Genomic DNA, 14,913 nt, shown 5'->3' with positions numbered 1-14,913 from the left:
CGCACGCACGCACGCACACACACACGCACGCACGCACGCGCACGCACGCACACACACACACACGCACGCACGCACGCACGCACGCACACGCGCGCGCGCGCGCACGCACGCACGCACGCACGCACGCACGCACGCACGCACGCACGCACGCACGCACGCACGCACGCACGCACGCACGCACGCACACACACACACACGCACACACACGCGCACACACGCACACACACACACACACACACACACCCATATTTCTCTCTCTTCCCTTTCGTTTCTGTACATTCTTCTATACTGTAAAGCCAATAGAAAGGCACTGTCAGCACTGACCTGGTGTTGGGGTCGCAGTTAGGGTTGGGGGGTCCAGGTCAGTTTCAAGCAAAGTTTGTCTTGCTGTGACTGTTTTATATTGCTTGATGAAGACTGGCCCTTTCCTTTAAAACGTGAGCTTTATTAGTATTTGCTCTTTATTAGTATCCTTCGTCGTGTGTTTGTGTCCCAACAGGAGAAGAGGAAGAAACAAATAGAGATCGAGAACAAGAGGAGGCAGCTGGATGACGACCGACGGCAGCTCCAGCATCTCAAGGTACACTCACACCTGGACACACTCATCCTGTGGGGGTGGGGTTAGGGTTAGGGGAAATGAAGTCATGTCAGCATCAACACAACACGCACACTATAACACAATACTACACGCACACACGCTCCCTAAATGCACTCGTTATACCAGAACCAAGGCTTCAGTCGGACGCCGCTCAGATGCTGGGAGAGCGCCCCCAACGCGTCCAGGGTCCCGGTAAAGTGTGTGTGTGTGTGTGTGTGTGCGTGTGTGTGCGTGTGTGGAAAGGGGCGTTCAGTTTTGTGATGTAGATAAACACTGAAGCCACAGACAATGCTGAGCTTCAGCAGAGGAAACAGACTTTTGTCCCACTCCCAGTAACAGGAAACACTGACACCCTCCATCTCTCTCTCTCTCTCTCTCTCTCTAACACACACACACACAAAGTAATATTTTATGACGGGACACATTCAGGGGCTTCAAATAGCAGATATTATTCATGCAGCATTATCCTCATTTATCTGAAAACATGAAAGCTAATGTCTCACCCTAGAGGAAAAAGGTTGTGTAAAGTTATTAAAAGTGTCTTTTAGGTGAGACAAACATTGTAAATAACATTAAAATGATCCTTGGAATTAACAGCTGATTGGATGCAGTTACAGAGGAAACATGATGACATCATGAGATTTCTCGTTTGTTTGCTTCGCACCGTTTCGGGTCCTGTACTCCTGAGTATATTGTAAAGTGGCACGCGTCATGAAAAAGGTTGCCGACCTTCGGTGTGTGAAGGGGTCGGGCATTTTGTGACGTCACTCTGCTGCAGAAACGGCGCTGAGGGGATCCGGCTGGTCGCTCCGTCTGTTTGTGTTTCAGTTCCGGCCTTTGTCTGCTACACGCCAAACAACAAAGCAGAGACGTTACCGGCACGGCTTTATGAGCCATTGTGCAAACTGCAGTGTGTGCGTGAGCGAGTCGTTAAGTGGTGACAGCCGTAGGGTGTGGTGGGAGAGCGAGCATTATTTAAAGAGGAGAGAGAGAGTGGAGCAGGCCATCAGCGGGTGTAGAGTTACACCGAAGAGAACTGAAAACATGGAGATGCATCCAGACATTAAAAACCTCACAGCCGTAAAACGGATGGATGCAACGGGGAGGAAGGGGAGGAAGGGGAGGAAGGGGCGGAGGTCGAGTGGGGGAAAGCCACGGGGCTTTTTCGTTGCATCACTGGAGAGGAATTCTCATGGAGCTCAGGTCCAGGTTTCAGTGCGAATGGTGAAAACAGGAGTTTTTTCTAGCAGTTTTCCATCTGGCCTTGTGTTCGGCTGCTCGCTCTGACAGCTGCAGCGACACACTGTTATATTTACTTCTGGGAACGCCAAGTATTCGCTTCGATTGGGCTTATCAGCAGGAGAGGAGAGAGATAAAGAACCACTTCATTCCTCTCCAGAGTCGAGCAGCTGCTCTGCTGTCAGGATCCAAACGGCCACAACGCTACCGTTAGCATTTAGGTTCCATGCACACAAACACTTTAACGGCCCAGTCAAGTGGGACAGCTTACCCTTTGGGGGGGTCCTGAGTCCACAGCAGAGGAGGAACACCCCCACATCTGAAGAAAATGGCATTTATATGACGTGTATGCATTTAGTTCGTACCAGATAGCTGCTAGCATCAGTTTGCTACACATATAAGCTAACAGCTGTTAGCAGCTACAGCTATCTCAAGGAAATAACCCTCGATGGAGGAGGCCGCCTGAGTTCCGGGAGCTAATCGCCCCCCAAGCAGGAGACAAGGTCGGCCACCGTGTGGCAGGACGCTTACGGCGCTGATGCCGTCAGTAAAAAGCGATCTTTGTTGAAGTGCTGTTGTGTCCCACGTCACTGATGGACAGGTGAGCTCAGAGACCCTGACCTGATCAGACAGAGGAGGTGAAATACCGAATGAACGATGACCCTAACCCTAACCCAGAACCGCTTCCTCCTCCACTACATTCTGTTGCAGTCGAAGGCCCTGAGGGAGCGCTGGTTGTTGGATGGAGCTCCTGCAGAGGAGGAGACTCAGAGGCGTCTGCAGGAGGACGAGGTGAAGACGAAACTCCTGGAGCAGGTCATCCTCAGGTCAGCCCCTAAAACCCCAGACAGCGGGAGTCCAATCAGGTCCGGCTTTACGCCCCCCGCTATGTTTTCCGGTTCCATTATTGATGACACAAGTTCATTTAGGTACTTCCAGCTCTAAACGTTGTTTATAGTTTTATTCAGGTTTGTTTAACCAGGTATATCTCACCTGGGGCATTATTTCAACAGTGCCACTGGTCCTCGCTGAGGGACAGGTGTGATTCACCTGGTTTCCATCCATAAGGGGGTGTGGCTGCATGTTTTCCAGTGAGGTCATGTGATGACTTGGTTTTCTGCAGAGGTCACAAATGGGTCGTTTGTTTCATTCGTTTGTTTTCTGGGCCAGGCTGGAGCAAGAGATTGAAGAGCTGGAGACTGGTGTGCGGGCTAGCAAGGGTGTGGTCAAAGGAAATGGAGGTAAGTCCCGTCCCCATGGCAACATGTGATGAGAGAATACCATGATAATGCAGCCTGGACACCAGAGCTAAAAATAACCTTTTTATTTGCTTTATGACATTGGTCCCTGCTGCTCTGGCGCCCCCTGTAGGCAAGAACGGAGCAGTGCAGACCTCAGGTCAGACCCCCAAGAGAGAGGTGACGGGGATGGAAGCCAAGCTGCTGGGGCCCAGTCCGGACCAGGCCAGCGCCGACAACCCCGTCACCCTGGTGTTCATGGGCTACAAGACGGTGGAGGAGGAGCAGGAGACTGGAGGAATGGAGGGCGTGGACGGCAACGTGAAGGCCGAGTTCGTCGTCATCGAGGACGGGGAGGGAAAAGCTGGCGGGGAGGCAGCCACGGCGGAGCAGGCTCCACCCAACGGGAGCATGGCGGAGAAGGAGAAGGAGAACGGAGGCGGAGAGGAAGGAGCAGAGGAGAAGAAACAGACCTGCAAATGCTGCACGGTCATGTGAGCGGCACGTGTGCACAGCTGTGTGTGTGTGTGCGTGTGTGTGTGCGTGTGTGTGTGTGTGTGCGTGTGTGTGGGTGAGAGCCAATGAAAAGCTCGTCTGTACTCTGTCTGCTTTCTCTGACGCGTGTGTGACTTTTGATTTCTATTGCTGTTTTTCTATTTTCCGGTCTTGCCGTTTCTATTGTATTCGCTATCTTTTACGGCCGTTGTTGTTATTATTGTTGGAACAGCTGTTTTAGCTCTCTGGTTTGTACTGGGGCAAATCTGGAAACCATTACATCTATGAAGAACACAGATACTTATACTTATACTGTACATTTCTCTGTGTGGGCCTCAGTCAATTATGTCTAAAATATTATTTTAAATAGTATTTTAATATATTGATATGAAATGATGTTTTATACACTGTATTTATTGTTTGGGGTTCCTCAGATCGCCTCCAATCATTTAGTGCATGCTAATGCTTGTACCAGATCATTACACGTGTCTGTGCTCATATCTTTAGCTTGACAACGAGGCTAACTAGCGCGGTAGCCGCATTCGCTTCTCCTAGATACTATATGTGACGCAAGTACACGCAGCTTTTGTATTTTTAAATATGGTCACGGTGAACCAAATGCTTGAATCCAGTAGAGTCGATGTAGTTCTTATGAGGTAGCGCTGCATGAAGCAACTGTCTTTGTTGGGTCGTTATTAAATCCGCTGTCGTGTTAACGTGGATTCATTCTACCATGATGAGCAGAGGTGGGATCGCTCAGCTTAAAGTCACACACAGAGGAGCCTTTTGTCTCTTTGTGAGACGGATCAATTCTGATCTGTTCTCTCCACTGAGAAGGTCGGCGCCGTCTGTCCGGGTTCTGTTTCACGGATCCGTGGCTCAAAGTTCCTCGAAGATGTGTTCAAGGTTCCTAATCAAACGTTCTGCAATCTGGGTGTAAAATAAGGCGCGAGACACAAAGGGGTTAAATCTGGGTGACCAATCAGAGTTCATTTTCTTTAAGGCAGGTATGCTTCACCTGGAGCGTTGCTACGAAGCAGTCCAGGCTCACACAGTGAAATACGTTGGAGTGACGGGTGGCGTCACATGTCCGTGAGGGCGGAGTCTCTCAGCGAGGCAGGTTTTCTTCTCTTGTATCACCATGTTGTTTTCTGTTGTGCCCCCTCCCCGTTTGACCTCTGACCCTTTGACTGTGGGACTGGGCTCAGTGGTGCTACAACAAAGCGCTCTGAGCTTTTGAATAAACGTTCTGTTAAAGATCACAGCAGGTCAGGTGTGTCCCACCCTATCGCCTGTACATAAAGCAGAAGCGGATCTAGAAATGGATGGCATAATAAATCTTATACAGTACTTTGGGCCCACACCAAATCTGAAGGGCTGTCGACGCTCCGGGTTCCTCCCTTCTGAGCATTCCCGGGTCTCTGCCCACAGCATCCTCGGAGACGAGCGCTTCAAACCCTCTGGTGCTAATCCCGAGTCTCGTCCCACCAGATGAACCGGCCTCCCCATGCAGGCTAACCGTTAGAGCTTTCCAAATGGGCAGTTCCACTGCAATTGTACAGATGTGTGTGCTTTTCCTGCAGAGTTGTATGTTGTGTTTGCTGTGTGTATTTTATATAAAAAGGAAACGATGACTACATCTGTGTGTTGTCAGGTTCAGTTGGTTGGACTTGTTTGACTTGCTGTCTTTAAAACAGGCAGCAAAGGTTTTACTGGGACACAAACATCACACAGGAATCTGTGTAGATGGACATTCCATAATGCTGCCACACGCTTACAGAACAATGGGATTGCACGACAATTCGTTTTATTGATTATACTGATCAAGTTAAACCACAATAAGAGAACATTACACATAGATAGATACTGATCCACATTCGGGTAAGCGGTGGAAGATGGCTGGATGGAGAGAGACAGGTAGACCGACAGCTTGGATGGCTGGATGGAGAGAGACAGGTAGACCGACAGCTTGGATGGCTGGATGGAGAGAGACAGGTAGACCGACAGCTTGGAATTTCTCTTGGGATGAATTAAGTATCTATCTGTCTATCGAGACAGGGATAGAACGCAGTACCCGGAAGTTGCCACTAGAGGGCTTGCTTACGCCGACTAAACTTCATGGTTGGACGGAACTCGTCCATTCCCCAGTATAAGACTGGAGTGTAACTGATCCAATCTCTCAAGCATCACTGATGACTGAGGTCCTTTGGGGAGCAAGAGTCCTCCTGAAGACTCCATGACTCTGCTGGGAGACCAACATCACAGTCATTAGGAAGTCCAGCTCTCCTGGGACGCCCTCTGGAATTTGGAGGAGGTGGACAGCCAGACTGTACACCATGATAGCCAACGACTCGCACCCCCTCCAACACACACTCACGGTGACAGGATGTTACCCCCTAGGTGTGTGAAGGAGCGCTAACGCAGGTCATTTCTTCCCACAACAACTGCTCTGCGTAATCAGTGCAGTATTATCTCCATACTTTGATATTCACATGTATACTCTGATGTCTGGATATGTGGTGACCTGCTGGTTTTTCAGATGTAGTTCAGACGCAGACCGGAACGCCATCGTCTAACTGCAGCGCTAGAGTCCCAGAGGTTTCTCGGCCCAGGCCTAGATCTAGATCTCCATCAGCTCCAGATATTCACAACGGATGACCCAGAAATCCCAGAAAAGAGGCTCCAGAACCATCCAGATCATATCCGGAAGGTTTCGGATGCTGTTCTGTGGAGCCATGAACCCAGACTGGGCCCTCTGGATCAGCCGTATGTCTGGAGGAGGAAGAAGAAGCTGATGCTGATGAAGCAGGGTGGCGCTCTGGATCCCTTCACCTTTTGGATGCACTCACTAGTCAGGGTCCATACCTGCCGGGGAGCATCAGCATTCACAAAGCAATGCTGATGCTCCCGGGGAGTCTGCTTTTGATTCTGCTTCAACTCTACCAGGCCCTCAGAACTGAAACGTCTTTGATCTAACTTGAACAAGTCCAGTTGATTCTTCTTTTTGGCTCATCGTGACTCGTTTAATTTATTCACCTTGTAACTACTAAATCATCTGATTTTAAAAATCGTCTTTTCCTGTCACGAGACAACCGAGACATTAATTTATTTGAGTTTTGATGATCTCGTACTGGAAATTTGCCGCGGCCGTCTCTTTGCTGACTGACAGCCGTCTTGTCCAATCACGGCTCTCGTGGGGGTTGGTCCACGCCTCTCATTGGCTCGTGAAGGTGGCTGGACTAATCGGCGCGCGCCTCCGTCGGTTCAGCCATTTTGTAGCAGAATCAAGCGAGCGCGCCGCCCGCCGTACCTTCGCTTCAGACCTGCGGTTTTTTCTTGTGCAATGGACGGGTAAGTGTAAAAGACCGATTCTTAAAAATGATTTAATCGACCGAATCGACCTCGGAATGGCGTTTCCTCCCGTTTAGGTCGCTTATGAAAACGTTCTGATTCTTTTCGACGTTCGGTTCGGAAAAGTTTTTAAACATTTTTTCCCCTTCATCAAAACATGCAACAGTTAGCAGGAGAGTATGCTAACTAGGTTAGCATCTGTTAGCCGCCGCCACCGCTACGACCGTCGTATTTTGTAGTTTCCTTTAAACTCGTTATAAAAACGGAACTTAATTATCGAAGCTTTGTGTTTATTACGATTTTATAAAACTATATTAGCGCACGTTTTCCGACGCGCGCTGCTAGCTAACCGCGGTGAAGTTAACTTCGTCGGAGCTCGAGTGTTAGCTAAAGCAACGTGTCCCATTTCCGCATTCATTCGTCAGTAGGGCCACGTTGAAGGTGTCTGGCCCGATAGATCCGCGTTAGTTAAATCGGAGGTTAATCGGAACCGGGTGAGGAGCAGGACGGGGCTTTTGTTTCAGGCTCGTCTTCACCAGAATTGGACACTGAACTCGTTTCTAAGAACGTGGCGCTGAAGCTGCGAACACGTGATGGTAATTAGAGGTTTGTTCTGTTCCCTTCCAGCCGCCTAGACGCTGACTTGTACCCTCTGGGATCCGGCTACGTCCCTGAAATTGAGTGAGTATCTTGTGTGTTTTTCCGTGGCTGACATCGTCTGTGTCTCAAACCTTAATCTGAATGAAGATCATGTTGTTAATCCCACTATAATTCGAGCTGTGTTTCTTTCACAGCGGTGTCCATGACATATCGGTTGGCACGAAGGTAGGCAGTCTTCCGTCACGTCTTTTTGTTCCATACTGTACGTGTACGCGTGTGAGTACTTGTAGTACACGTTACACTGTTTATCGCTTTAAGGTCCAGCCTGTATCTAGGTTTATAGATCCAGCCTGTATCTAGGTTTATAGATCCAGCCTGTATCTAGGTTTATAGATCCAGCCTGTATCTAGGTTTATAGATCCAGCCTGTATCTAGGTTTATAGATCCAGCCTGTATCTAGGTTTATAGATCCAGTCCTTTTCACTCCGGCTCGGCCTGGCGCTGCGTAACTCGACGCGCTTCCTCTGGTTACCGAGCTGCTGTGGAGAGACGGTTCTGTGCAGAACGGTTTTGCGGCTGCAGAGTCCGAGTCATCGTGACTTTGTGCATGCGATACTTGGTGATTTTATGACATTAGCGGTGTGGCTTTGTGTTTTCTTGAGTTGTTTCTGGTGGGAGTTGGAACTTCCTGTTGTGTGTTCCTTCTCTGGAATGTAAAATGAGCGGCCCGGTGGTCGACACTTCTTTCCGTTTCCGTTTAAGTCTTATAAAACGGCCTGTTCAGGCGGCGGATGAAGGTGGAGTGATTGAACTGTCCTTGCTCTTCATCCTGCCGGTCAAAGGTCTTTACTGTGTTTAAACAAGCCTTGTGACACACACCGTCCTTTGATGGCCACCGTAATGGGGGATGATCGATTCGCTCTTTCCTGTTGAAGTTTCCTGACTTCGGGAGCGCTCCTTTTCTGGAATCTGTAATTATTCCATCTGGGCAGAGTCAGCCATTCCGCGGTCGCATTCCAATCTCCTTCCTCCACCCCCCTCGGTGAGGCGCAGCTCCCTGCCCCCTCTTTGTCGGAGGCTGAACAGAGCGAGCAAACATGCCTCTACCTGTGCTCCCGTCCTTTGTGCTTTGTCCCCGGTGATTACTGACCCCCGTCCCGTCAGCCGAGATGGAAAAAGTCGCCCGCAGGCAGAAACTGAGTTTTACAGCTCTGCTTCCTCCACCTCGTTCTTTGGTGCAATGCACACCTGGGGTTGCTTTTTATGCTGAGGTGATGTCATCGTTGTCAAACATGATGATGGATGTTCCATTGTTTCAGTAGTCATTGAGTGCTGTATGTGGGAGGGGCTCCTTCCAGATGAACAGTAGGGAACACAGTTTTGTATTGTGAAGAGTCTAGCCGTGGTTTGAGCTTCCGTCCTCTGTGCGGTTGCTGCTTCTGATCCGGTTGTTCATAGACATGGGCGGGGGTCCAGTAGCGTTTGGTCTTTTAGAGGAAGTTGGGCGAAGCACTGTGGGCGGGGCCTCACGCACCTCCTTCCTGTTTGTAGTCAGGGTAACGTGACCCTGCACCCTTCATATCATTTCTCCATGGGACCATTAAAGTATTCTGATTCAGCTGGAGCCACGTCCTTTATCCGATTGTTTTGGGAACGTCATCTTTATTCTTACATTTTCACACAAGCCTGAGAGAAAAGACTCTGTTTTGTGTTCGTGTTGCTGAATGATGCTAGCCGAGCCTGTTAGCGTGGGCTTCAGAGCAAGAACAGCCTCGGGGCTTCAGAGCAAGAACAGCCTCGGTGGGTTAGAGACTCGTTCCCCCCCCCACCCACCAGTATTTGCTCTCCACTCTCAGATCACCTGGTACTGCAGTGGACCCTCCCCAACACCTTGCACTTTATAAAGACAAGATTGAAAGGTGGAGGGGAATGCTGGTAAACCTGCTTGACCGGTTCCTAAAGAGCTCCGGGGCTCTTCAGGGCTCCGTGTGTGAGCTGCCCCGTAACAATGCCTCCAGTCTGAGCCGGGACAGAAGCGTCTTTGTGGCGCCGAGCCGCCGCGTGTCTGCTATACTTCATCTCTCACAAACTCAGCACTCTGTAGCTGCTGGAGGAGCGTCTGGTGCAGCTAATGGTTGCTGGAAGCATTGTGTTAGCATGTACTGGTCTGGGGAGGCTCCTCCTCTGGTTATCGGAGTACTTCCTGCTTTACCTGGGTAACATGAGCGCCGTGCTCTCCACCTGCCGGGCTGTGTCCTTATTGGCGAGAGCTCTGAGGTGAACCATTGTTCTCGCTCCTTCCGCAGAGGGGATCCGACGAACTCTTTTCTTCCTGCATATCCAACGGGCCTTATATCATGAACTCAGGTAGGGGGGTTGCTATGGATGGGTGAATCCTTTTATTGTTGGTTTGTTTGCGTTGCCATGACACTCAATTCATTATTCAGGGTGGCCCGAGCCTTCCGTCCCCTCCTTGATTGCATCTGTTTTTGTTTTTCTGCAGCCAATGGCAACGACACCAAAAAATTCAAGGGTGATGTCCGCAGTTCTGGTGTCCCGTCACGTGTGGTCCACGTACGGAAGCTGCCCAACGACATCAACGAGGCAGAGGTTATTGGATTGGGACTCCCCTTTGGGAAGGTCACCAATCTGCTGATGCTGAAAGGAAAGAACCAGGTAAAGAAGGGAGTTTGCAGGTCTGGAGTCCCTGTCCCAGCCCGGGGGCCCCTCCTGTCTGGCTAAGCGGGGAGAGAACCCGCTTGGTGGGAACAGAGCTGCTCGTTCTGATGCGCTGAAACGCACCGCTGTGCTCCGTTGCTCTGAATGGCGCCTGAAGGCAGCGTCTCGTTATTCTCCGTCCCGGCAGGCGTTCCTGGAGCTGAACAGCGAGGAGTGTGCCCAGTCGATGGTGGGCTACTACTCGTCCGTCACCCCCGTCATCAGAAACCACCCCGTCTACATGCAGTACTCCACCCATAAGGAGCTCAAGACGGACAACTCCCCCAACCAAGTGGTGAGAACGGCTGTATTTATTTATTGCCCCGTTTGATGCGTCACACTTTATCTCCATGCTAACATGTTGCCGTGTGTTAGCGTGCCCAGGCAGCTCTGCAGGCCGTCAACGCGCTGCATGGCGGCGGCATCGGTGCCATGACCATCGCCGCAGACGCCAGCGGCATCGGAGGAGTGCCGGCGGCGGCCCAGAGCCCCGTCCTCAGGGTGATCGTGGAGAACCTGTTCTACCCCGTCACCCTGGACGTCCTGCACCAGGTACGCAGTCTGTAAGGTTTGTCTCTACGCTCACGCATTCCTACCTTCCAGATTAAACGTGATCCTCTCTGCAGATTTTCTTTAAATTCGGCACCGTGCTGAAGATCATCACCTTCACCAAGAACAACCAGTTCCAGGCTCTGATCCAGTATGCCGATGGGATGACGTCTCAGCATGCCAAGCTGGTAAGACTGGTTCTGCTGCTGCTGCTGCTGCTGCTGAATGCTGAAGAGTTAGTTTAAAGGTCCCGTGTTCTGAATGGATGGAGGCTTTGGGTCGGCACCAGCCCCAAACGGCTAAATGCACCCTCCAGTCATCACCTGCAGAAACCTGCGTAGTGTCAGGACGACAAGATGTGTGAGACGTCTCCAGTAGGGCTGGTTGGGACAGACATGAGGGACGCTGTCCTGCAGCATCTGTTTGAGACAGACATGAGGGACGCTGTCCTGCAGCATCTGTTTGAGACAGAAATGAGGGACGCTGTCCTGCAGCATCTGTTTGAGACAGACATGAGGGACGCTGTCCTGCAGCATCTGTTTGAGACAGACGAGGGACGCTGTCCTGCAGCATCTGTTTGAGACAGACGAGGGACGCTGTCCTGCAGCATCTGTTTGCTGTTCTGACCTGTCACTGCTAGAAGTGTCTAATGTGTGATCTTTAAACAGCTGGTAACCGTGGCACCCAGCAGGAGGGCTCGGGTTACACATGACCGAGCTGGTGACCTTCAAAGGTCGTCTTTGTTTCAGTCTCTGGATGGACAGAACATCTATAACGCCTGCTGCACCCTGAGGATCAGCTTCTCCAAGCTCACGAGCCTCAATGTGAAGTACAACAACGACAAGAGCCGAGATTACACCCGCCCCGACCTCCCCACCGCCGACTCCCAGGCCTCCATCGACCAGACCATGGCGGCTGCTGCCTTTGGTGAGATGCTGCCCCCCCCTGGTGAATGCTGGAGGGCTTGTTCTCGTGCTAACGGTCTCCTCTTGTTGCAGCGGCTCCAGGTCTAATCTCAGCCTCTCCGTACGGGGGGGCCCACGCCTTCCCCCCCGCCTTTGCCATCCAGCAGACGGGTCCATACGCAGGTCTCTCCCCCTCATTACCTTCAGTCGTAGCACCGTGACGGTTGGGGTTAGGGTTCATGTGGCGCTGCCTGCTGCAGTGTCTAGCTAGCCTCGATGCTAACGGCGTCACAGATCTGATGGCAGTGATCTTTCTTCAGGTCTGTCGATGCCTGGTATCCCCGGCGCCCTCGCCTCCCTGGGCGTGGGTCACTCCGGCATGGCGGCGGCGGCGGCGGCGGCAGCAGCCGCTAGCCGTCTGGGCCTCTCGGGGCTCTCTCCCGTTGCAGGACACAACGTCTTACTGGTCAGCAACCTGAACCCTCAGGTCAGTAGGCTGGACGGGCGTCCTCAGGAGACCCAGTCTTCTTTCAGGTCCTCTCTGTTCCACCACACCTGCTGCGTTTCTCACCTGCCACTTTGCTCACTGTGAATTTTAAGTTTATTCAAAGCACTAACGTCTTTTATTTTAAAACCTGCCATCTCATGTCTTCATTGTTTTTGTCATGAGTTGTTGGAGAGACTTGGAGTAATGAGTGTCATTAAAGTGCATATTGTCTCTGCCTTTTTTCTGTATTTCATTGTTAATCTTTTTCTCTTCTGTTTCTCCTAGTGTTCCCATAGTGACAGTGCATTTAATTTAGCAGTTCTACTGTCTGAAGCTCTACATTTCTTTGTGTATACTGACCTTGTTTTTTTTACTTCCTTTTTCTCTCTCTTCTTTCTCTGTCCCCCGTCTCACCTCTTTATTTTTTGTTTTAAACCCCTCCCTCCTCACCTGAACTCTTGCCAACTGACTGCACGCCCCACGACCAATCCTGTCCTCCCCTCCTGTCATTACCACGCCCACTCCTCCTTCCATCTCCCCTACCTGACCCCCCTCTCTCCCTAATTTGGACACCACCCACAAATTAAAACAAACATGGTCCTTCAACTGGTCCTTTCTTTCCCTCCTCATCCTCTCCTTCCTCCATGGTACTGTGGCCTTCCTGCGGACCTCGCTGCCTGTGGCCTGCGGACATGTCCCGACTCCACTCCACTGTCCTCCACTCCGCTCCGTCTCTTTTCCCCTGTCCCCTGTTCCCTTGCCCTGCTGCTCCCCCTGCTGTCTCTAAAGAGCGTTACGCCACACTGCCTCTTTATTCTTTTCGGTACGTTATCATCCTTTCATCCTTTTTTATTACTACTGTTACCTGGCAAGGTGGGCATGTGTTGCGTGTGTGTGGTTCTGACCCCTGGTGGCCATGGCGGGCGGTTGTATGACCTGGTTTTGGTTGCTGTGGGGATGTGAGGGGGGAAGGTGAGAACACATCAAGCCGCAGCATTTCATGCGTTTTTACTTCAGCTCTAAATTGTAAAGCTTCGTCTGAGGATTTAGATTTGTGGTCTAAATTGATTAGATTTCTTATTTGTTGGGTTTGTTTCTTATGCTCAGCAATCGATGGGAAGATGGAATGCTGCTCCTTTTTTCGTGATTGCGTGTCGCCGGTTTGTGCATGTTTAGTTCATTCCTGCATGTCGTTGGGCCTTTAGTCGGTCAAGAAATCAGACCAATCTGATCAGAGCACAAGTCACTCCACCCCCCCTCCCCTGCTAGCGTTAGCGGTCGTCGGTTACCTCAGAGGACCGATAGTTAAACACAAACTAGCCCGTGTCCCTGACTTGATGTTTTCTGTGCTGTGATTGGCTGTGTGGCTCCCGCTGTGCTTTGTTCTTGGTCACGCTGACGCCCTCCTCTTCCTCCTCAGGTGTTTACGGCGACGTGATGAGAGTCAAGATCCTGTTCAATAAAAAGGAGAACGCGCTGATCCAGATGTCTGACGGGACACAGGCTCAGCTAGGTAGCTGCACACAGAAGGGTTATCTGTTAGCTGATTGGGTGAATGTGTGAGGCTGGGGTCACGGTGGGACGGTCCTAACCGGGTGTGTTGCTGTCCAGCTATGAGCCACCTGAACGGCCAGCGGCTCCACGGGAGGGACATGCGTGTGGCGTTCTCCAAACACACCACGGTGCAGCTGCCCAGAGAAGGTCACGAGGACCAGGGCCTGACCAAGGACTACAGCAACTCCCCGCTGCACCGCTTCAAGAAGCCCGGCTCCAAGAACTACTCCAACATCTTCCCTCCCTCCGCAACGCTCCACCTCTCCAACATACCGTGAGTCCCCCCTCGCCACGCCGCCGCTGGTGCCGTGACCTCACTGACGCCGCTGCTGCTGGCTGCTCTCCGTCAGGCCCGCCGTGGTGGAGGACGACCTCCAGAGGCTGTTTGCCAGCTCCGGAGCGACGGTCAAGGCCTTCAAGTTCTTTCAGTGAGTGTTAGCAGCGGGCCGGTGCTAATGTTGCTGCTGCTAGCTCAGAAGCTAATGCCCGGACTGTCACATTCAGGAAGGACCGCAAGATGGCCCTGATCCAGATGGGCTCTGTCGAGGAGGCCATCGAGTGCCTCATCGAGTTTCACAACCACGACCTGGGCGAGAACCACCACCTCCGAGTGTCCTTCTCCAAGTCCACCATCTGAGTGCCTTTTGTGGTCCCGCCCCGCTTCCACCTGAACGTGGTCTTCAGTGGAAACGTGTTTATCGTTTATCGTTCTGTGTTCCTTCACTTCCTTTGTAGTTCTGCTGTTTTAAGGGTTTCGGGCTGGCTTGATTCTGCTTCTTGACCCTAGACGCAGACGGGCCGCTGTCTGATCTGAGTCTACGCTAGCGTGGAGCTAAGCTAGCATGGAGCTAAGCTAGCATCTCCCATTGGCCCGACGATGTAAACAAAGAGGGTCAGACTCAGGAAGAGAATCAAGTCAGAGCCGAAACCCGATCTTGATTTGGTTCCCTAGTGACGTTTCTTCGGGGACGCTGCCCTGAAACGTCTTTGTTTAGCGGTAAGGGGGTCTCCCCAGACCAGGACGCACGCCGCAGAGTTCCGTCTCCTGCCACGGGCGTGTGGATGTATCCGTCTTCTTGAAATGCCACTTTGAACCCGCTTGGCCAGTCGAGCGCTACCTGATGCTGCTCAGCCTCGTGCCTTACACCTGTCCTTATTTCACGCCTTCTGATTCAAACC

General features: G+C 51.5%; 3 protein-coding genes across 4 annotated transcripts in view; all 3 read left to right on the top strand.

Annotated features, from left to right (window-relative positions):
• LOC137907311 (phospholipid phosphatase-related protein type 3-like) overlaps positions 1-393 on the top strand; it is a 4,179-nt gene extending 3,786 nt beyond the window's left edge. The window contains exon 7 of the mRNA XM_068751627.1: positions 347-393. Coding sequence (XP_068607728.1) covers positions 347-393 — 47 coding nt within the window. The remainder of the gene's footprint in view (positions 1-346) is intronic.
• Positions 1-3,840, top strand: part of palm1b (paralemmin 1b) — a 27,259-nt gene extending 23,419 nt beyond the window's left edge. Inside the window, 4 exon segments of the mRNA XM_068752004.1 lie at positions 503-580; positions 2,549-2,664; positions 3,008-3,138; positions 3,233-3,840. Of these exon segments, the coding sequence (XP_068608105.1) occupies positions 503-580; positions 2,549-2,664; positions 3,008-3,138; positions 3,233-3,573 (666 nt within the window). The 3' untranslated portion in view covers positions 3,574-3,840.
• A 3,070-nt stretch (positions 3,841-6,910) lies between these two features.
• Positions 6,911-14,907, top strand: ptbp1a (polypyrimidine tract binding protein 1a). Of its 2 annotated transcripts, none has more exons than XM_068752449.1 (16): positions 6,911-6,921; positions 7,549-7,602; positions 7,716-7,746; positions 9,828-9,888; positions 10,025-10,197; positions 10,388-10,534; positions 10,615-10,791; positions 10,866-10,976; positions 11,538-11,715; positions 11,787-11,864; positions 12,014-12,180; positions 12,970-13,003; positions 13,601-13,693; positions 13,792-14,008; positions 14,085-14,162; positions 14,239-14,907. In XM_068752449.1, the coding sequence occupies exons 1-16, from the start codon at positions 6,914-6,916 to the stop codon at positions 14,369-14,371; spliced, it is 1,740 nt and encodes a 579-aa protein (XP_068608550.1). In that variant the 5' UTR covers positions 6,911-6,913; the 3' UTR covers positions 14,372-14,907. The 2 variants fall into 2 exon arrangements, with proteins under 2 accessions (XP_068608550.1, XP_068608549.1); XM_068752448.1 differs by having other exon boundaries at positions 11,787-11,876.
• Positions 14,908-14,913: the final 6 nt, after the last annotated feature.

Source organism: Brachionichthys hirsutus, chromosome 18 (assembly GCF_040956055.1).
Source record: "Brachionichthys hirsutus isolate HB-005 chromosome 18, CSIRO-AGI_Bhir_v1, whole genome shotgun sequence".
NCBI lineage: Eukaryota > Metazoa > Chordata > Actinopteri > Lophiiformes > Brachionichthyidae > Brachionichthys > Brachionichthys hirsutus.
This window is presented reverse-complemented; position numbering and strand designations above follow the sequence as displayed.

Excerpts from the sequence above, each read along its gene's own strand:
- ptbp1a (XM_068752448.1), top strand. Across the intron at positions 10,198-10,387 it reads TGCTGAAAGGAAAGAACCAG|GCGTTCCTGGAGCTGAACAG; the intron begins GTAAAGAAGGGA and ends CCGTCCCGGCAG. Across the intron at positions 11,877-12,013 it reads GCAGACGGGTCCATACGCAG|GTCTGTCGATGCCTGGTATC; the intron begins GTCTCTCCCCCT and ends ATCTTTCTTCAG.